At 35.8% G+C, this 21410-nt stretch overlaps 1 protein-coding gene across 1 annotated transcript in view; it reads left to right on the top strand.

Moving 5' to 3' along the window:
* The first annotated feature begins 257 nt into the window (after positions 1 to 257).
* The window catches only part of Wdr49 (WD repeat domain 49), a 147908-nt gene continuing 126755 nt past the window's right edge, over positions 258 to 21410 (top strand). Inside the window, exons 1-2 of the mRNA XM_040270037.2 lie at positions 258 to 395; positions 982 to 1215. Coding sequence (XP_040125971.2) covers positions 994 to 1215 — 222 coding nt within the window. The 5' untranslated portion in view covers positions 258 to 395; positions 982 to 993. The remainder of the gene's footprint in view (positions 396 to 981; positions 1216 to 21410) is intronic.

Genomic DNA, 21410 nt, shown 5'->3' with positions numbered 1-21410 from the left:
ATCTCATGCCATGCTTCCTTCCTGGGCTAATCACATTGTTTCCTGATATGCTTCCTAGAAAATAGGTTTGTAAAAATTGTCTTCAAATCATACAGGATGCAGTTTTATACAAATATGAGTTTGCTGACCTGTTCCTTTAAAAAATAACTCAGCACGCAGATTGTGCATTCAAACCTTCAGTTCACTCATTAGTTGGGGAGGAAAAGTTGGGGCTGGTTTGATGCTGGTTGCCAGGAAACATACAAAGGCCTCAGAAACAGATGAAACAAAACAACTCCACATTGCTGGGAAGGTGGCCTTCGGGGGCAGGCACTTCACCTGTGGGGGAACTTTGCAGCTTCGTCCTCTAATGTCCCCAGACAAGAAAATGGAGTCGAAAACCACAACTTATTAATGTAAGCAAGGTTAGCCACAGAGATCTTGAGGAGTTACTTTTCTCATGCATTTAAATGAGGATCTGAAGGTGTTTCAGTGTCAGTGGCTGTAATTATGGGAAGCTTTACACATTTTTTAATCAAACAGTACAAAGAAGGGGACTAGGGGTTTTAAAATAAACTATGGAACTCAAAGTGGGAGGGGATCGAGGATTTTCATTTCCTACCTTGGCTTAGACATTTTGCCTTCTAATGACATGCCTTGAAAGGGTGGTGCTTTTTTATGGGGTGGTGGTGGTGGTGACCAGGGATTGAACTCAGGGCCATTCGACCACTGAGTCACATCCCCAGCCCTATTTTATATTTTATTTAGAGACAGGGTCTCACTTAGTGCCTCACTTTGGCCGAGGCTGGCTTTGAACTCACGATCCTTTTGCCTCAGCCTCCCAAACTGCTGGGATCACAGGTGTGAGCCACCATGCCCAGCTCTTTTGGAATTTTTGTTTGTTTGTTTGTTTTGGTGCTGGGGACAAGCACTCTACCAACTGAGCTATATCCCCAGCCCTCTTTGTGGGATGCTATTGCTAAACTGAGTTTCTTTTCAAAGGCACCTATTGAAATGGGAGGGAAAAAAGCCTCAGAAAGAATTGAAGGCCCCCAAAGAGGTGAAGCTATGATGAGTTACCAAAATGCTGCACTTGATTTAAGCACTGGCTCCCAGCCTGAGCCAAAGAGCCCAGAGAGGACAGAAAGTGTGACTGTAGAGAGAGACTATGGCACAGGCCTGCTTGAAAACCAGCTCAGCGTGGATGACTTTGTGAAGATACAGAGGGCCTTCGAGGTAAGCGTCATGCTTGTAGACCAGAGAGTTTGAGTGGTTCACAAAGGACACTAGGATGAATCAGAAAGAGGCTTCTTTTAAAAAGTATTTTTAATATATTTAATGATTACAGCAGGGAATTGAAAATAATGAGACCCAGCTTTGACATCATGTACTTGTTAACTTTATCCCTCAGTTCTCTGGGATGAATAATAATACTTAGTTTGAAATTGCTGCACATGAACTTTGTTACTCTCAAGGAAGGACAATTTATTCTTGGGCGACATTTGTTTTTGAAATCAACATATTTTGGGGAAACCAAAAATTTGGTTATAAATGAGAAAAGCCAGATTACTGAGGTAACTCCCAGTAACTCTTCTTGTATTTGGTATGTACATAAAACTAAATAAATACAAATTTGAACATCCGGTTTACAAAAACTCTCTCCTGCCTCACCTGGAGTGGCACAACTCTTTTTCAAAGCTGATTTTGGCATTTTGTTGTCCCCAAGATCCCATACGAGGGACCTGCTTTTCATGCTTCTTGTAAATCCTGGAGCAATGCCCATAAAATAAAATTAGCAGTTTTCATTTTAATTCCACATAGAAAATAAACCGTCGGAACTTAACTACAAATGAATAATTTCCTTTTCCCTATCTTAGTTAATTAATTTGAAATTCTGCAGCTATGCATAATGAACAGCATATATCAAAGTGGTTTTAGTTTCAAATGTGGTTAGGAAGAAATGCCCTCTGTGCTGTGCAATTTAGGTAGACCTGAGCCTCCATTCTTTCTGTTTCATTATGTTCACTAAAATATGATCTCAGGGCTTCATAAAGTCCCCAAAGGGGTGCTTGGAATATCCATATTAGTTTGAAATAGACATATAATATTTTGCGATACAACCTTGAAATTTTTAAAACATGAAATGTAACAATTATATTAACCTGTAACCTGCAGTTTAGTCTTTAAGCTATCAAAAAAAAAAAAGAAGAAAGAAAGAAAGAAAGAAAGAAAGAAGAAATAACAAAAACCAAAAAGAGTTGCTAACCATTAAAATTCTGCTATACCCCATTTTTGTATATAACAACTTAGATTCTTCATTAATAAATTGATGTCCCAATAATATAGATCACTTCTTTATAATAGAATCTATCATATTTAGGAGCAAAGATATCCTCCGTCTTATACTTTTTCTCATTTTAACCTTTATGTATTTGCTATTTTTCTAACTGCATTTTGTCTGAAAGATTTCAGTGCTGCTCCATACCCAATGCCCTCAAATGAATTTGGCACATTTTGATAGACATAGCCAGCATTTTGACAGCTTGAGGACAATCAGAAAAATGTAACAATGGATTAGGATGACTTTAACTTCAGAAAGATATATGGCAGTTTTGTTCTGCTGTTAAGAACACAAAGAATTTGAATGTTAGAATCTTTTAGGAGAGTTAACATTATAACATTGATGTGTTATTGGAACTACGGCAGAGGGTTGGGAGTGGGTGTCTTTTCAAACTACAGATTCAACCTATCAAAATTGGACCACTAATTTTGAAATTACCAGTTGGAAAAGCAGATGCTGATGGACACAAAGGAAGAAAAGGATGCAATTCAGAGCTTCTGTGAACAAAGAGTCTATGACAATTTTTTTTCCCCCAACGGAGCTTTGCAGGTGTACTTTCAAGAAACAATGAAGCTCATCCATTTTTAAACCATTCAACAGAGATAGACAGGAACAATCTAGTGACAAGTGTATAGCCAATACTAAGAGTGAGACCCTTGAGTAAATGTGAATTCCAAACACAGCATGGACACCTCGAGAAGATGATATGCTGGATGATTCCCGTGAAATGCAGCCATCTGTCACAAGTGTGAGGTCCACAGGCCACAGGGGAAAACTGCGGCCGAAGAAAAGCATGTCCTCAGCAGCTGAAGCTCCAGAGACACTGGTTTGTGCTCCAAGAGTTAAAGACACACTCTTAGAAATCCCATGATTCTGGCACTAGATTCCTTTATCTCTTATTTTGTTTTGTTTGTTTTGCTTTTACACAACTTGCTTATTTGGGATTGAAGTGTTGACAGATGTTAGCTGAAGTCCATCTCCTTAAATAGCAGGGGCAAGGCTTAATGAAAGACAGGAAGTTTGGTCTTTGAATTGTACAGTGAATGTTTTCCATATATCTCTAAATAAAATGTCCCAAATCAAATTAATCCTAGTATTAACATTTAGGAATAAAACAAATTATTATGTTCACTGTATAATGGTACAAATGAGTCAGAATCACAGCTTTGCCACTTACAATGTGACCTTGTGCACATCAACATCTCTGGATCTGTTTCCTTTATTTCTAACTGGGAATAACAGTTTGTGTGTGTGTGTGTGTGTGTGTGTGTGTGTGTGTGTGTGTGTGTGTGAGGATTAAGTGAGGTAATATTTGGAAAGCTCTTGAAAGAGTGCTTGCCACACAGGTTAAGTTCTCAATTAACATTAGATGTTATATATTCAGCCAGTAGAAGTTGAACTCCATGATCTCTAACATTATCTTTTTTAAAAAATATATAATTTTTAGTTATAGATGGACACAATACCTTTATTTTATTTATTTTCATGTGGTGCTGAGGATTGAACCCAGTGTCTCATACTTGGGAGGCAAGTGCTCTGCCACTGAGCTACAATCCCAGCCCACTAACATTATCTTGATTCAAATTTATTTATTTCCTAAAGAAAATTAAGCTTCCAATGATACTTGCTACTGTTTTTGTTGTTGTTGTTGTTGTTGTTGTTGTTATTTTTTTTGTGTGTGTGTGGTAGGAAATGGTTAGCAATAAGTTTTGAAAAGCCAAATAGTTACATAGACATGGAAAAAAAACCCACATCATTTTCCATCTCCCATTTCATATTTTATTAGTGGGCAAAAGATTCTAATTAATGTCTTGGTTCTGTTCTTTGGAACAAAGAAGTTACATGGAGAGAAGGATGAGAACAGTAACTTGTGGACTTAATTTTCTTTCAAGTGGTGGTGTCAAAAGGCCATATATCATCCTGAAGGGAGTGAAACTTGTATTATTCATAGAATTATAAAATGGTTGTTACCCAAACTTTCTTGTAGAACTTGCAAGGCTTAGAGAAATGACATGGTCTCTGGATGTTCATATTATTTTTGATGTCAACCGTATTTCACATTTTCTTAGAAACTTCAAACGCCAGCTATTGTATGAGACAGACTGAGTGTGGTTGATGATTTTATAGGAATGGTGAGAAGTAAAAATTATGGCATAAGGGAAATGAGATTTTTGGAAGGCCACACTGGGGCTATGTATATATATGTATATATGTATTAAGTTTCTTCTGGGCGTCTAGTTATGTAGTCATCTAAAGTTTCCTTACTTTTATTTTCTGTTGTTGACTTCAGTGCCAGGATGTTCTGTCTGTGATCCTGGATTCTCTGTTGCCTGTTTGATCTGGGAGCATAGTTTGCTTTTCACTACTGGGTTCTTCTTGGCATATCTGTTCTGGCCAGGCTATAGGTGCAGAGGCAGGGACTGGCCCTGCATTATCTACTGTATGCTACCACTTCCCCAAGCCCACTTTCTGTAGAAACAAAAACTCCTAAGCCTCATGGAACACAGGAGGTATTCATGCTCAAAGTAGAAAGGCTCAGAATAGATCAGTGTGAGAACAACATGGCTACAATTCTAGCAGGAAGTCCCTAGAGACCATCCAGTGAGAATTCTTGGAACAAACATGTCTTTGGAGTAGATGGAATCTAAACATAATGTTCTGGTGATACTTTAATCTCTAAAGACCAGAAAAGTTCAGGAGACAAAATTGGCAAGAGTTTGAAAAGTAATAAAATAGTTACATTTATAGATTTTATGGTACCTTCATTCTTGATTATCTTTATAAAATTCCCACCATTCCTGTAGACAGATCCTATAGCAGGGCCTGTGAACTGTATTCTTTGCTTTAACAAGAAAAGATGAGGATTCTGGTACCCTGCCAGGCAAGCTAAGTTTGAAGGGAATATGGAAAGTCAGATTTGCCTCTTTTTTTACCTTTCCACGATTTGTCCTTCTTTCTAAACTGTCAAGCTTCCTTTCAATTTATAAAGGGCCCAGAAATCTCTAGGGCTTCTCTTTGTATGTTTCTGTATGTTCACTAGTAAGGTACCAAAAAGAACAGGACCTATTGGGTGTGCCTCATGTTGTGGACTATTCTCATCATTTGTTTCTTTTCTTGCCACCCCAGACACCACAATCTCAAACATGTAAATAAAATTACTCAATTGGTTTTAGTCCCTTCTCTCAAAACATTTAGCTTTTGTTGTCTCTGATAAAATGTGGGATAGTCCATGAAGATCATTCAAAAATTTTTCTTAGATAAGACGGATAGTTAAAATATAAAATTAAGACAGTATTATTCAATAAGGTTTCAAATTAGAAAATCTTGGTCTTTTTAGGTTTGCAAATTGTACTAAATACGTCATGCATCACCTAGTTCCAGCACTTATTCTGAGAAATGCACTGTTAGGCAATTTAATTATTGTGTGAACATCCTGGTGTATACTTACACAGACCAAGATGGCGACAACATCATTGAGCGGTAGAAGTTCATGAGACCAGCTTCATAGATGTGGTCCATTCTTGACCAAAATGTCATTATGCTGTACACAGATGTCACCATAGTTTCAATATGGATATGTTCTCCCAAATGTCTGTGTGTTAGAGACTTGGAACCCAGACGGGTGATAAGAGGAGATACTATTAACCTTTAAGAAGTAGTGCCTGGTAGGAGGTCCTTAGGTCATTGAGGGTGCATTCAAAGGGGACTGTGGGACCCCCATCTTTCAGTCTCACTTTTTCCTGTCTCTGTGCCTGAGTAGTTTGCTTGGCTGCACACTTTCATCATAATATGCTACCATCACCAGAGGCCCAAACCAATGGGGCCATCCAATCATGGACTAGAACCTTCAGACCGGAGAATAAAAAATAAAACTCTATATACTTCTTAAATAATATGCCTCAGGTATTTTGTTACAATAAACCAGTGCTATAAATAACAGTCTAACATGATAGAGATTTCTTTCTTTCTCATGTAAAGTAGAAAGCAGATATTTCTAATTTGTAAACAGCTCTAATTAGGGATTCAGGTCCTACCTAAGCTTCTTCCCTCTTCTGCTTTCCCAGATTGTCATGTTCCAAGCTAGAAAATATGGGAAAGCCAAGGGGAGCCTGTAGAGATCATCTCATTGGCTAGAGCTCAGTCAGATGCCACACCTAATTGCAAGGGAAGTATAGAAAGGTGTATTCTCAGAAAAAAATCTTACCAATGATCCTCTTAGAGTTTAGGGGTAATACCTCCCATCTCTCCTAACAAATCAGCATACTTCATTTGTAATGTTAGGAGAGCCGTGTGCCTGATTATATTCTGTGTTTTGACTTAGTTTAAAACTAAGCTTACTGTTCAATCCATACAACTAGTCTTAGATCTTCTGAAACAATTATTCATTATTTCTATTATATGACTCTTGTTCTTTTATCTTTGCCATAATGTTTTTTTTTTATCACCTGTAACTTTTGTTGTAACTGAACTAAAATTCTGGAAATCAGTGAAGGTGAAAGTGATGAATAAAAATGTATTACCTTTCATCTGGGGAAAGATTTTTATAAAGCACTTCTGTGAGCATGATGTTATTTGATCCTCTCACCAGTCTGAAACCTAATCAAGGCAGACATTTTTATTTCCCGGTTGCACATAAGGAAATAGAGACTCAAAAATATGTAATTGAATTCCCCCATGGGTCAGAGCCAGGACTCAGAGGCAGATTGTCCATTTTCAGTGCATGCTCTTGTGTGACTTCTACTGACCGCAGACTTCCTTTGGGATGATACTCCTTTAAGGAACAAGAATCAAATAGGATAAAGACTTCATTAACAAAACAAGCATGTTAAGTCAATAGTGTACAGGTCGAGGCTCTGCTAACTTGGAGTTGATGCATAATCAGCAGATAATCAACATTGCCTACAGTAAAATCAATGCAAAGAAGGGTTGAAGAATGAAAGGCAAAAATAAGAATATCCCATTGCTTTTTTTATTCTGGTTTCTTTCTAAAGGCATCTCCATGAAGACTTGTGAGAAAGTAAACAGGTAAAGCTTAATCAATAACTCTATTATACAGTGAAGAGTGCATTCAGTAGCCTCAGTCAATTCATCACCTGCTGAACAAAGGCAGCAGGTCAGAGTGCTCCTCACCCAGCTCCCTTAGTGGAATCAAAACACCTATTTTTGGTGGCAGCAGAAAATCAGTGAAGCTCTGCAGGTCTCCTTCCTTAGCATTAAGGTGATAGCATGAGGACAAATCCAATTTCACTAAAGCTGGCACAATAGAAGATGGCAGAGGAATTCTTTGGTGATTTTGCTTCTCTTGTTAAAATTCATGGCTGATGGACTGCAAACGGTGTCATAACCAAAAATCAAGGAAGTGAAACCGTGTCAGTACAGATTAAAAAAAATGTGTCTTCCCAAATGCTGCAGCCTTTATGCTGAACTTTGTGGCAAGTTCTAATAGCTTCATGCCTTTTCCAATTTCTCTGTGTACTTTTGTAACGGATGCTTATAAATAAAAATGAATCTGGATCAGAGGAGGTGATAAAGAGAGATTTGGGGGAGCAAATGTTTTAACTTTGAGCTTTGGCCAGGACTAGAACAGAAAAGGCAACTAAGAAGCTTGCTATAAAGGAAGGAGAAAGGAAGGCAGAGATGTCCATTGCTAATCACCGGTAGTGCAATTTAACTGGACCTGTGGACCATGGTACAGTTGCTTTTTCAAATTTCTTGAAGATTAGACAAGAAAATGGACAATGTAAGAACTGTGATTTGAGCCATTTGAATCTCACATTTGTCATATTTTACCAATATCCAATCAAGTCACCACCAGCTTCAATGATGATTTCTGACCTTTTCCCAAGGCTGTAGCTCATATGTGTTTAGGACTAAATCCTAGAGTCTCTTCTAGCCCCATCACATCTCACCACCATTTTTGGATATACTTGGATGGAATCTGAATTTTCTGGGTGCTGACATTCTTTGCTGAGGACGACAGGAGCTGCTGGTTTTCCCTACTTCTCTACCTCCCGTGTGTGTTTGTGTCTTTCTCTAATTCTCTAAATCCACCTGAGGCTGGTTGTCATACTAGTTTTGCTGCAGAACTGTATTGCCCACTGGCCCCAAGCTACATGTGGTTTTTAAAATTAAATAAAATGGGATAACTTAATAAAATAATTTAAAAAATCAGTTCCTCATAAGTACGAGCTGTATTTCAAGTACTCTATGTCCACATTGGGCTGGTCACTCTGACACTAGACTGCAGAGATGATAGAATATTATAGAAAGTTCTATTAGACAGTGCTACTTCAGACCCTTCTTCAAATTTTCTGCTAACTTGTTCTATTTTCTCACTTTGGGCCACATTTATGTGGCTATGGAGCAGCTCTCAGCTCTTCAATATCCTGGAAATGCATCAGATTACCCATTCCTTAGAGTCTATAGGTCAAATTGATTTGTGGCCCCAGAGATAGCAGAAAATATTTTCCTTTACTCTAGACTAAGAACTGATTTTCTGTGTTTCTTTTCTAAGACTGTGAAAAATGGAAATTCTCTTTTGGGGACTCCTTCTTCCAATCTACACCCCTGCTCCCCAACTCCCAACACACACAGGTGTTTGGTTTGGATTTATGGCAAGTCAGTCACAAAAATCATCTGACACTGGAGCATTACTGTCATACCAACATTATTCTATTTACTTGAACATATTCTCATTGGAGTACTTCTCTCCCATTCTCCAACAACTTCCCAGCTAACTTCACTCATATCTGTTGTTAAATATCACTGCCTCAGTCTGCTGGTTCAGCACTTTAATAAGATCCTCTTTTAGCATAGTTTCCTATACATTCCTTTTTTTTTATTCTTATCACAAAGGATCTGTTAAGTACAATGGCTTTGTTTAAAAATGATTAGAAGAGCCAGAGAAGCTATGAGATGGAAGTCAGTGTGAGAGGATCTCAACTTAGATACTGAAGGGAAGAACACAGGTGCAAGTGAGATGAGCTTTCTGGAGGAGAGAGCAGGGTGTCTAAGACTGGACCCCAGGGAAATCCTTCAAGGCAGTGAGAAACAACTCTAATTGGTACAAGAAAAAAATACCAAATAGGATTATTTCCTGGAAGTAAAAGGAGAAGCCAACAAACAAATAAAAAAGGAGTAGATCATATATAATTACATTTATTTTTATGATTCCTATTTAATAATCCCTTCATCATTGAAAAATTAGAATATTTTATTCCCAATGTAAGAAATCCAAATTAAGCCTGAAATTCCCCTCTTGCCATGGCTTACCTATATCCATGATATTTTTCCCAATAATTATTTTTAATGCTGTATCTTTTCAGTGCATTTTATGCACATATATATATATATGTACATACCTATATGTATCATATGTAGCTTTATTTTGCATAGAATCTACTTAACTACACTATAGTCTATGCCTTCAAGGGAAAGTGCCAAACAAATAGCTTTGAATCATGTGAAAAGTTACTTAACTTCCTTAGGAATTTGATTTAAAACTCTAATTAAAAACAAAACTTCCTTATTTCAATTGTCAAAATGTCAAAGATTAAAAAGATCAACAATATTTACTGTTGGCAAGTAATCAGGAAAATAGGCACAATTGCTAAGACTGTCAGTTGGCAAAACTTATTGGGGAAGGCAATTAGCTATTATATTTCAAACATAAATATCACGTTTGTTTTTTGAGCTAGCAATTCGATTTCTACAAATTACACTGAATAAATTCTGATGTGTTCAGAGAAAGATCCATGCACAAGGATATTATTATACCTTTGTCTATAAACTGGAATATTAAAAAAACATTGATAAGCAGTAAGTGGATAAATAAATTATGGTGTACTTGTACAACTCATTTGTTAAAAAGAAAAAGGAAGACTTTTACAAGATTGCCAAGATTTACTGCTCAGCAAAAATAAGAAAATTATAGAATATTGCATAATACATGCTGAAATAAAAAATGTGTATATTTGTGTGGGTGTGTGTATAGGTCTCAAGAATGGAAAAATTGAACTGTGTTTGTAGTGGGGGAAGTTACAGCAAATGGCTTTGTGGACACTTTATGCCATAATTCAATGCAAAGATAAATGTTACTAAAATGTCAATGTACCATAATAACAAAGCATCTGTGGTACTACTTCTAAATGTATGCCTCACAATGCTGAATTTAAATAGTACTGGGTTGTAGATACTTTGTCCTTCTACTAAGTAGTGTTTCTTCATTGGAGTCCTTGGAGTTTTCACATTAAGAGAGAGACTGCAGTGGACTATTTCAGTGTCTTCATTTTACATATGATGAAACAAACATCCAGAATAAAGGATTTGTCATTCTCCATTTGAATTATTGACAGAGCTGGAACATTGCCCAACATAGTATGATAGCCAGTTTTTCTCTCTTTTCTCTTAGTAAACAACTCTAAACCAATCTTTATTCAAACATTTTTCTCTAATTTTTCGAAGTTATTTTACACAATATTATTTTATGCCCTTGGTCATCATTCTGTACTCTGATCCTCACAAACTTGCTATTATCAGAAAAATTGATAAACATCTCTTCTGCAATGTAGAAAATTTACACTCATGGGGGTGGGGTTGTGGCTCAGAAGTAGAACACTTGTCTAGCATGTGCGAGGCTCTGGGTTCGATCTTCAGCACCACATAAACATAAATAAAATAAAGGTATTGTGTCCAACTACAACTAAAAAATAAATAGTTAAAAGAAAATTTGCATTTATATTGAAAATAATACTTTCAATACATTTCTTAATTTGCTTTTTCTTACAACAAAAATTTATCGGATGTCCGTCCTGTGGAAATTGAAAACCACTTATATTCAGGCTTTCCCTACCAGAGGTGCATACTCAAAGTAAACTTCATTACTTTGTAATTGCTCAGTGCTTTGAGAGGAAGAGAAGAGTGTGGAGGGAGCACGTATCTCATGCTTGGGACTGGTCTCCTGGGGGTTTTTTTGTAGGAAATAACATCTAGGTTACTATCTGAGGGAAGGGCATCACTCTGGTAGGTGGAATGGGGGCTAGGAAAGTAATTTTCTTGAAAGAGAATACAAAATGCAAAGTTTGTACAAAAATAGTATGTATGGTGCACTAGGATATTAATTTATAGTAAGACAGAGACTTCTTCTGCAAAGGGGAAAAGGAATAATAAAAGGTGACTCTGGATCACCAAAGCCTGAACCATATCAGGAGGGGACTGGGAAGTCAGGTTATAGTCTTGACATTTGTTTTGAGGGCTGGAGAGAGTCATTGCATGTTTCAATCACAGACATGACATGATACGATTGGTATTTTGAAAATGACCTTTATGTTTGTACTTTTTATTTACTTATTTATTTAGTTGTAGTCGGGCACAATACCTTTATTTTATTTATTTTTATGTAGTGCTAAGGACAGAACCCAGTGCCTCACACTAGTTAGGTGAGTTCTCTACCACTGAGCCACAATCCCAGCCCCTGTTTGTACTTTTTGAGGATGGTTTGGAAGTAGAGGTGGGTGAGGTTGGAAACAGGAATAGAATACAATTAGAAGGCTGGTGCAATGATCTGCCAGTGCAGAAGAGTCTGATGTGAAAGTCAAATGCTATTCAGGAGCTATAAAAAGCAGAATTTGTTGATTGATGGGGTATATTGAGTAAGGTACCAATATATATAAAGTTAAAAACACAGAAAGAAGAATTTGTTTACTGCCCCCAAATTGTTTTTGTAAATCTCAAACCTACAGAAAAGGGGAAATACGAGTACAATGACTCATCTTTCATCTAGATTCAGCAATTGTCAAATTTTGCTATATTTATATTTCTACATCCAGATAGATAGATAGATAGATGTATTGATGGCTACAGAAATACAAAATTTTATATCTATTATTTATTTAAAAGTGAGTTTCAACCATCCTAACCAGTTAGTCCTAATTATCTCAATATATATCTCCTAGGAAGAAGCACATTCTCCTTGATAACCAACTATAATGTCACTATTACACTCAAAAAGTTTAACTTCATACTTTACTTCCGAAAAATTTCATATCAAAACATCTTCAGTTGTCCCAGTAATGTTTTTTTTAATTATTATTTATTTTTTAGTTGTAGTTGAACACAACACCTTTATTTCACTTGTTTATTTTTGTATGTGGTGCCAAAGATCGAACCCAGGGTCTCGCACGTGTGAGGCCAGCGCTCTACCGCTGAACCAAAACCCCAGCCCTTCAGCAATGTTTTTTATAGGCTTTTTGCTTTTTCCAATTTCTGTTTACCTTTATTTATTCACTTTGTAAAACACAATTGAATTGTAATCCAAGGAGACTTATTTAAAGTCATTTTGGTAATCTGGCTAAAACAGGAAAGTGTTTGTGTATGCTGGAGGCATGTAGGTATTTCTTACATAAATGGAAACTGAATTATTTTTAAGAAGTTACATCTAATGAGAATTGTTGTCTAAGTTCTGTGAATTCACATGTAACCTTCAAAAATTCACTTATGACCTTCAGAATTATGGGAAGAGACAATACATATGCACATTATTGTCATACTTATTACACATGTCTTATGCCCTGCTTTAAAAAATTTTTTAAAAATTTATTTATTCTCATTTTTATTCTAATTTTAATTTATGTATTCTAATTTTGTTACATATATATTATATTTATAGAGAACATTTTTTTATGTCTCTAGTTGTACACAAAGTAGAGTCACACCATTTGTATCTTCATGCATATACTTAGGGTAATGATGTCCATCTCATTCCATCATCTTTCCTACCCCCATTTACCATCCTTTCCCCTCTCACCCCTTTGCTCTGTCTAGAGTTCATCTAATCCTCCCAAGCTCCCCACCCCAACTCTATTATGAATAAGTATACTTATATCAGAGAAAATATTCGGCATTAAAAAAATCTCAGGCCTAATCAGGATTATACCTTTGCTTTCGGTGATTTTTTCTTTAATTGTCTTCAATTTTGGTCACTTTTTCTCTTATTTCCTGATGTGGACATTTTGAGGAATTCCCGCCATTTGTTTAGAATATCCTACAATCTGGATTTTCTTATTGCTTATTCACTGTAAGATTCAGGCTCACTACATTTTGGCAAGGGAATAGCATAGAAGATGTTATGTCTACCTCTTGCATGGTATCAGAAATTACATCATGGTAACTTGTCCAAGTATTGGTGATTCTGTAGTTTGATCCTTTGATTTAAATGGGTCCCCTACAGTTATCCACTATAAAAGTACCCGTGGAGTGACACTTAGATATTATGAATAGTCTTCAGCACATTTTTATCCATTGACTTGAGCATCAACTGATAGTCTTTGCTGAAAAGAGTGTGTTTAGGTTAATAGAAAATGGTGATTTTTATATTTTATTGATCCTTATTTATTGTCAATATGGCTTTTTTTTTGTATGAAAGACTTCTTTCTTATCTTCTTTTCTTTGTCTCTCTCACTTTCCCTTTCTCTCTGTTTTGAGTGTTGCTACAGATTCATGGATTCATTTATTCTATTCAATGTGTTATTAGCTATTATCATCATTATTCTTTTTGATACTAAAATTGAGAAAGATTCACAGTGTCACAGAACACAGGCACTTCCATTATTAAGGGTCATCTTAAACGTGTTGGCTATGGGGCTTTCTTGATGGTTGCTGATTGGCAGGCCACCTCTGTCATCTTATTGTCTCCCATTCTCTCTGCTTCTTCTTTATGTCACTATTTTCTTCTATCCCTGTCTGATCAAACAATAAAATTATCAATAAAATAAAAGTACCAAGTTCTTTCTGTTTTAGAGTAGCTTGACCCTTTTTTATTGATTGGTATCTTGCAAATACGTCAGCTTTCATTTTCCCATTAAGTGGGAATCTCAGGGTTTTTTTCTCAAACAAAGATATTCTGGCACTTAACATCACCTCGGTACATTTTCCTTTTATTATATAAGAACTGAAAAAAGCCCATTGAAAGATTTTGTCATAAGATTTTTAGTCTTCTTAGTAAAAGCAGCTTCAAAGGGGCAAGGAAAAGAAACTGGATTGTAATAGGTTTAGTATGTTGGAGGTGAGCATCATTCCTTCAAGTACAGAGTAGGAAAGGAGATGAAGGATGTGAAACTAGTTAAAAACAGATGGTGGTGTCACGAGAATATGTTCACTGTTCAGTGACTTCAGTAACTTGACCATGTTAAAGTGCTGGTGAAAAGGAGTCAATAGGGAACAAAAGGACGATGAAGGGAGGGCTTCTCTGAGGTGGGGAGAAGTACACGTCCAGAACATAGGAGAGGTTCTGTCGTCACAGGGAAGAAGAGGGCTGCTTACACAGGAAAATCTGTATTCAGGGTTTAAAAACAGAAGTTTCCATCTGATTGATGATTCCTGCTTCTTCTTTTTTTTAATATTTATTTTTAGTTGTAGTTGGACACAATACCTTTGTTTTATTTATTTATATGTAGTGCTGAGGATTGAACCCAGGGCTTCACATGTGCTAGGTGAATGTTCTACTGTTGACCCACAAACCCAGCCCCTGATTCCTGCTTCTTTTCATTCTCTTTATCCTGCTCCTTTATTCCTGTAAGAATTAGGAATCAAATTTCTCTATTAAGAATGAACAAGGAAGTGATATAAACTAGGAATTTGAAGAAAGTGTGGAATGAATCTAAAAGTTCAGCAAAGAAACTTGGAAAGAACCCTAATAATACAGAGAGACCATTTTAGTTGGAGATCATATGTTTTGTTTAGTGACAACTTTTGCCCATTTGTGTGATCTTTTTTTATATATATTTAAAGTAATTGTGTTTTATTGTGTCACAATTTATCAGCATGGATATTTAATATAGCTGGTGAATTCCAATTAAACACCACCAAGTTGTTCATGATTATTAGATTAACTACAAATGCCATAATTTCGTTCTTTTTTAATGCTGAGTAAAATTCCAATGTGTATATATGCAAAATTTTTTTAATCCATTCATCCACTGAAGGACATCTAGGTTAGCTCCACAGTTTAGCTATTGTGAATTGTGCTGCTATAAACATTTATGTGGCTGTGTCCCTGTAGTATGCTGTTTTTAAGTCTTTTGGGTATAGTCTGGAGAAGAGGAATAGCTGGGTCAAATGGTGGTTCCATTCCCAGATTTCCAAGGAATCTCCATATTGCTTTCCATACTGGCTGCACCAATTTGCTGTCCCACCAGCAATGTATGGGTATACCTTTTTCCCCACATCCTCCTAGTTGTTTGTCTTCATAATAGCTGCCATTCTGACTGGAGCGAGATGATATCTTAAATTAGTTTTGATTTGCATTTCTCTGATTGCTAAAGATGATGAGTATTTTTTCATATATTTGTTGATTGATTGTATATCCTCATCTGAGAAGTATCTGTTCAGGTCCTTGGCCCATTCGTTAATTGGGTTATTTTTTTTTTTTTTTTTTTTTTTTGATGTTTAGCTCTTTGAGTTCTTTGTATACCTTAGAGATTAGTGCTCTGTCTGATGTGTGAGGGGTAAAAATTTTCTCTCAGGATGTAGGCTCCCTGTTCACCTCACAGATTGTTTCTTTTGCTGAGAAGAAACTTTTGAGTTTGATTCCATCCCATTTATTGATTCTTGGTTTTAATTCTTGTGCTATAGGAGTCTTACTAAGGAAGTTGGGGCCTAATCCCACATGATGAAGATTAGGGCCTACTTTTTCTTCTATTAGACACAGAGTCTCTGGTTTAATTCCTAAGTCCTTTATCCATTTTGAGTTAAGTTTTGTGCATGGTGAGAGATAGGGGTTTAATTTCATTTTGTTGCATATGGATTTCCAGCTTTCCTAGTACCATTTGTTAAAGATGCTATCTTTTCTCCAGTGCATGTTTTTGGCACCTTTGTCTAATATAAGATAATTGTAATTTTGTGGGTTAGTCTATGTGTCCTCTATTTTGTACCATTGGTCGACCATTTGTGTGATCTTTATCCATCAGTTTTTCAGTATCCTGGGTATAGGCCTGGAGAAGATGCTTTTCTAGGACTGATATTTTTCTTAATAATTGACAGCAGATCAAAAGAATGGGAATAATGACTAGAGAATGGTGGAAATGTTGAATCTTTGGTTTAAGAAGGTTGTGATAAAAGGAAAGAGTTACAATTTCATAGAAAAGTTTCTCTTAGAGTCTTAGACCCTAGTTCAGACTTTTCATCATTTCTCTCTCTCTCTCTCTCTCTCTCTCTCTCTCTCTTTTTTGCAGTGCTGGGGATTGACCTAGGGCCTTGCACCTGCTAAGTAAGTGCTATACCGCTGACCCAAATCCCCAGCCCATCATTTCACTCTTAACTGATTTCAAACTTTGTAAGTAAAATTTAAGTGTATCACTATATAAAACTTTAGACTTCTAATATATAACTTAACAAAATGTATGAGTTAATTGGGGTATATACATTCTAACTTCATATTTTTCTGTGTTATTCTGGAGAGAATCAGGTTTTATTGAAATCAGTGTATTTACAGTGTGTTAAAGTGGTAAGAAATTGGAAATCCTTAGTTTTAGGCCTGTTTCTGTCACTAGTGAGCTATGTGATCTCATCTATGTGGTCTTTTTAGTTTCCTGGGCCTCAGTTTCTTCCTTTTAAATGAAGGGTTTGGTATAGATTCTCTAAATTTCCTTCTGCTGCAATATGCTATCAATTCATAATCTTATGGATGTGTGAAATTCTTTGCCACATTTTTTGACAATAAAGAAAAATCGTTTTAAAAATTTATATTTAGGCTGAGATTATTAGATTTCCAAGTGAATATCCATGGAGGTGAATTATCTATTGGTTATGCCAGTCCATTGGTCAGATTTCTACCCCCACCTAAGTTTCTAGTTTAGGCAAAAAAACAGATGATAATGATGAGCACCAACTTATACATAGAACAGAGAACTGAAGACTTCCATAGACTTAGAGAAAAATAAAACAATTAGGTTTCTCAGGGATCATGATCATCTTTATTTAAAAAGGGAAGATGGATTTATTGATTTTGCTTTCCCCTATAGCTCCAAATCACTTCTAATTCACCAGCTGGGTAAGAAACCTAATTGTTAGATTTTTGGTTTGGGAGAGTTTGATTATAAACCTTAAATTCAATACCTGGATTTCAAAGCCTGTGTCTTTGTTACTCAGAGTACTCTAATTTCATTCGAATTGGTGAGCTCTTGAGTCATTAATATCACAGCATAAATGATAATTAAAACCTACTAAGTTCATGGAAGCAGGAAGAAACAGTGCTATGAACCTTAGCTAGCAGATAGCCTCTCCTGTTCTTTTGCTCAGTCTCTCACGAATGTTCATTGTAGGTGAAAATTGCAGGGGATGATTTAAACTGCTGCATCTGGTTTGAAATAACATCTAATCTTCGGCTCCAGAAGATGTTCACGGGGTTTGACAGCGAATCCTAATACATATTCATAACCAATATGCTTTGTAACCAAGGGAAATTGAGGCAAGTGCAACAGAATGAAGCATGAGAAAGCAGCATGTTAATTTTAAATTTAATTACAAAGAGAGGAGAAAAGAATGTATTTTGATAGTGTATACTCGTTCAGCTGTCATGGAACATTACCCAAAAATCATGCTGAATGACAAAAGAAATATTAATTTGGGTAAAGTGGTTGCTAAAACTAGCAGGTACTGGAGAAAACAAGATTCTGAGATCATATTCTAAGCTATTTTTCATGTAGAGGAAAAAGAAGCATTGATGAATTCCAGTGTTCTGAAATAAAAGCAAAAAACTTACCAACTAAGGAAAAGTTTCTAATCCCTATAAGATTTCTGTTTATAGAATGTTTCATCATGTTTTGGAGAGGCATTCAGTTTAAAATTAGGAGAAATAATAGTTATGGAAATGCTTGTGACCTTATTCTTTTTGGTAACCTAGAACCACGTGCCAGTCAGTGGTACTGACACACCTAGTATCTCCACTGAAGTTCAAGTATTTGAAGCGTTGACCTTGTCTGTCTTGTGCAGAGTTAATGCTCAGTGTTTAGAATAGCATTTGACATGGGTCAGGCACCCAATAACTAATCATTGCATGGATAAATAAAAAGGTAAGCCTACTTCATGCTGCCTTTTATTATATACATACTTACCATGCATTTACTAATGAATAGATCAGTAGATGAATAGATAGATGCATGGATGAAAATAATGAAGTTCACCATTTCACTTTAATTTCCATGACCTGGAAGCAAATACAATGAATGAGGTCAGTGGTCCTTAGGTCTGTGACATGCTAACCCACTGCCAGGCTGTGACAGAGGAGAGAATATTCAGATTTCTTATGGAGTTGAATTATGCTCTTTCCATAGTTGTAATCTTGGACTTGTATTATTGTCTTGTGCAAGTCCTTACTTATAAAGTAGGAGAAAATAAAGAATCTTTTCTTTCTTCATTTAATCAGTAAATATCATTATAAGAAAAGAATAGGAAAAAAATACATAAATGACATTTTCAAGACTTGGCAGATTTTGAAAGACAGAGTTAAGTGTCTGCTTTGGGAACGTATTGCTCTTTTGTGCCAGAAAGTGTGTAAAAGTTTAGGCTTAGCAAAATTATTTTGTAGCAATAGTTGGCAAGTCTTGGGGCTGGGGCTGGGGCTCAGTGGTAGAGTGCTTTCCTAGCATACGTGAGACACTGGGTTCGATCCTCAACACCACATAAAAATAAACAAAAAATAAAGGTATTCTGTCCATCTACAACTACAAAAAAAAAAAAAATTAGAAAAAAAAAAAAGTTGACAAGCCTTACAAATACCCAAGCTTGGTGAGGCTCTTTGGTATAAGCAACCTTATACTTTGTTGATGGGAATGTAAATTTTTTCAAGCATTTTGAGAAGGACTTGGCAAGACATCAAAAATTTTAAGAATGTGCAAATGTTTTGTCTCAGCATTTCTGCTTCAAGGGAATTTTTCTCAGAAATTAATTGCACAACTGAGTAAAGATATATGTGCAGGGATATTTGTTGCAGTGTTGTTTACATTGCAATACATTAGGAATAGTTGAAATGTTTAATAATAGAGGCCATAAATAATCGAATGTCCCTGCCATAGATCTCATGATGATAAAGACCAATATATATTGCAAGAGGCATAGTTTTTCGGTATGATGGAAGAAAAACAGCATATATATCATTGCATTATTCTGTAAAAGCCGTCATTTCTATTTCTTCCTAGAAAAACTGTCTGGAAGGCTTAACAGTATGGTGAATTTTAATATTTAGCTTAATCTGTATTTTTTTTGTAGTAAGCATGGGTTATTTGTGCAAAAAATCAACAATATTTGAAGCATATTGGTACCCTCACATGTTACCAATTCAAAACACAGCATCTCTTCTTAATGACAAAAAAACAGCTGTCAAGTTTCTTACATAAGATGTATTTTAGGAGTTTTACACTTAGATTTAAAGCTTAGTTTTCATGTAAGTTACAATGAAATCTAAATCTAACAATGCTCAGAAGCTGAAGAGAATTTTAAAGAATTCATGCTTTAGAACACACACACTCACACACATGCACACACAGCTTGCTAGCACGGACTATAGCTGTAGAAAATGCTTTCAAAAGGAAATGATTTTTATAATGTTCTTTGAAAGAGATTCAGGAAGACAGAAAGATTTCCTAAAGGTATAAAGTTGTGCCTAGTGGGACAATCAGCCAGACCTTTTTGAGTATATTAGTCTTCTGGTTCTTATAAGAACTGTTAGAGACAATATCTGGTTATTTTCTTTTTCAATAGTTAAATAGATACAGCAAAATAAATTTACAATGCTATCTCGGGAAGTGCTGAATAAGAATGTTTTCTAATTGCTCAGATGCTTTTCACTTTCATTGGAAGTGTTGTTTTTTTGATTTATATTTTTTATGTTATTGTATTTTTTTATGTCTTTCATTTATTTATTTATTTTTATATGGTGGTGAGGATCAAACCCAGTGCCTCGCACATGCCAGGCAAGTGTGCTACCACTGAGCTACAACTGAAGCCCCGGAAGTAATATTTTAAGAGGGGCAAGAATACCAGTTTCTAATTCATAAAGGTCAGCCAGAAAATTGATTAACAGGAGTGAAAAGATATTTCTTTGAAAATACTGTCAGGTAGTTTTTATCTGAAAGGCTGACATTCATTTTGAAATGTATTTATCTGTTGGGAAGAAGGTTTTATTAATGCCACAGTAATTAAACTTTCAATTGAAAGGAATGAGAATTAATTATTGGACGCACTATGTTTTGTAATGAAATAAAATTTTGTAAGTTCCTAATAGTTCCTTGTCTATACTAAATATATGCTTGTGAATTTAGCTGGATATGGATACGTCTTCAACAACAATATATTTGAATATAGCTGTTTAATGTAAAGATGGTCCTTTATATGAATTTTCTTATTGGAGCCTCATATAAACCCTGAGAGAGGTTATGACTGCCTCAAGGTTACACAAATATTGTGTGCAAATTCTGGCATAAAATCCAGATGCTAACTAAATTAATATTAATTTTAACAAATGTTTTTGTTCGTATATCAGTGATACAAAAAATAAATTATTATAAGGAACAAAATAATATAAAATCAAACTAATATGAAATTAATATAAACTCAGAGTTTTTGACAATTAAATCATGGTATAAGCAAGTTCATTTTTAGATTGAAGGGTCTCTTAGGTTCTTTTCCATGGGGTTGCCTCTTTCCAAGAATTCCAATGTGGGACCTCAGCTCACCTCACATCACAGTGGACTCCAATGGCACATGGCAAGATGGAATGTTGATCATGAGGATGTGAAATAACTGAGGTGTCTGGGAAAAGGTGAATTTTGCTTTCACAAGGCTCACTTAGGACACTTTTTGCTTTTGAAGAGCATCTGGAAGAGTGTGTACAGTTATCTCATTTTAATCTCAAAACTAATCTATACAGCCATGAGAGCCATGGTCATAGAACAGACAGCCTCAGATTATCCTGTTGGTGGAATCTCCTCTACATATTTTTCACCCCAACAAGAAATCTCAGAATCACTCAATTTGCAACAAGCCATTCTTGATAGAGAAGATAGTATAGTAAAATTAAAAATTGACAACTCAGTTT

This window comes from Ictidomys tridecemlineatus, chromosome 3, assembly GCF_052094955.1.
Source record: "Ictidomys tridecemlineatus isolate mIctTri1 chromosome 3, mIctTri1.hap1, whole genome shotgun sequence".
Lineage (NCBI taxonomy): Eukaryota > Metazoa > Chordata > Mammalia > Rodentia > Sciuridae > Ictidomys > Ictidomys tridecemlineatus.
The sequence above is the reverse complement of the archived record's forward strand: the minus strand, read 5'-3'. Positions and strand labels throughout refer to the sequence as shown.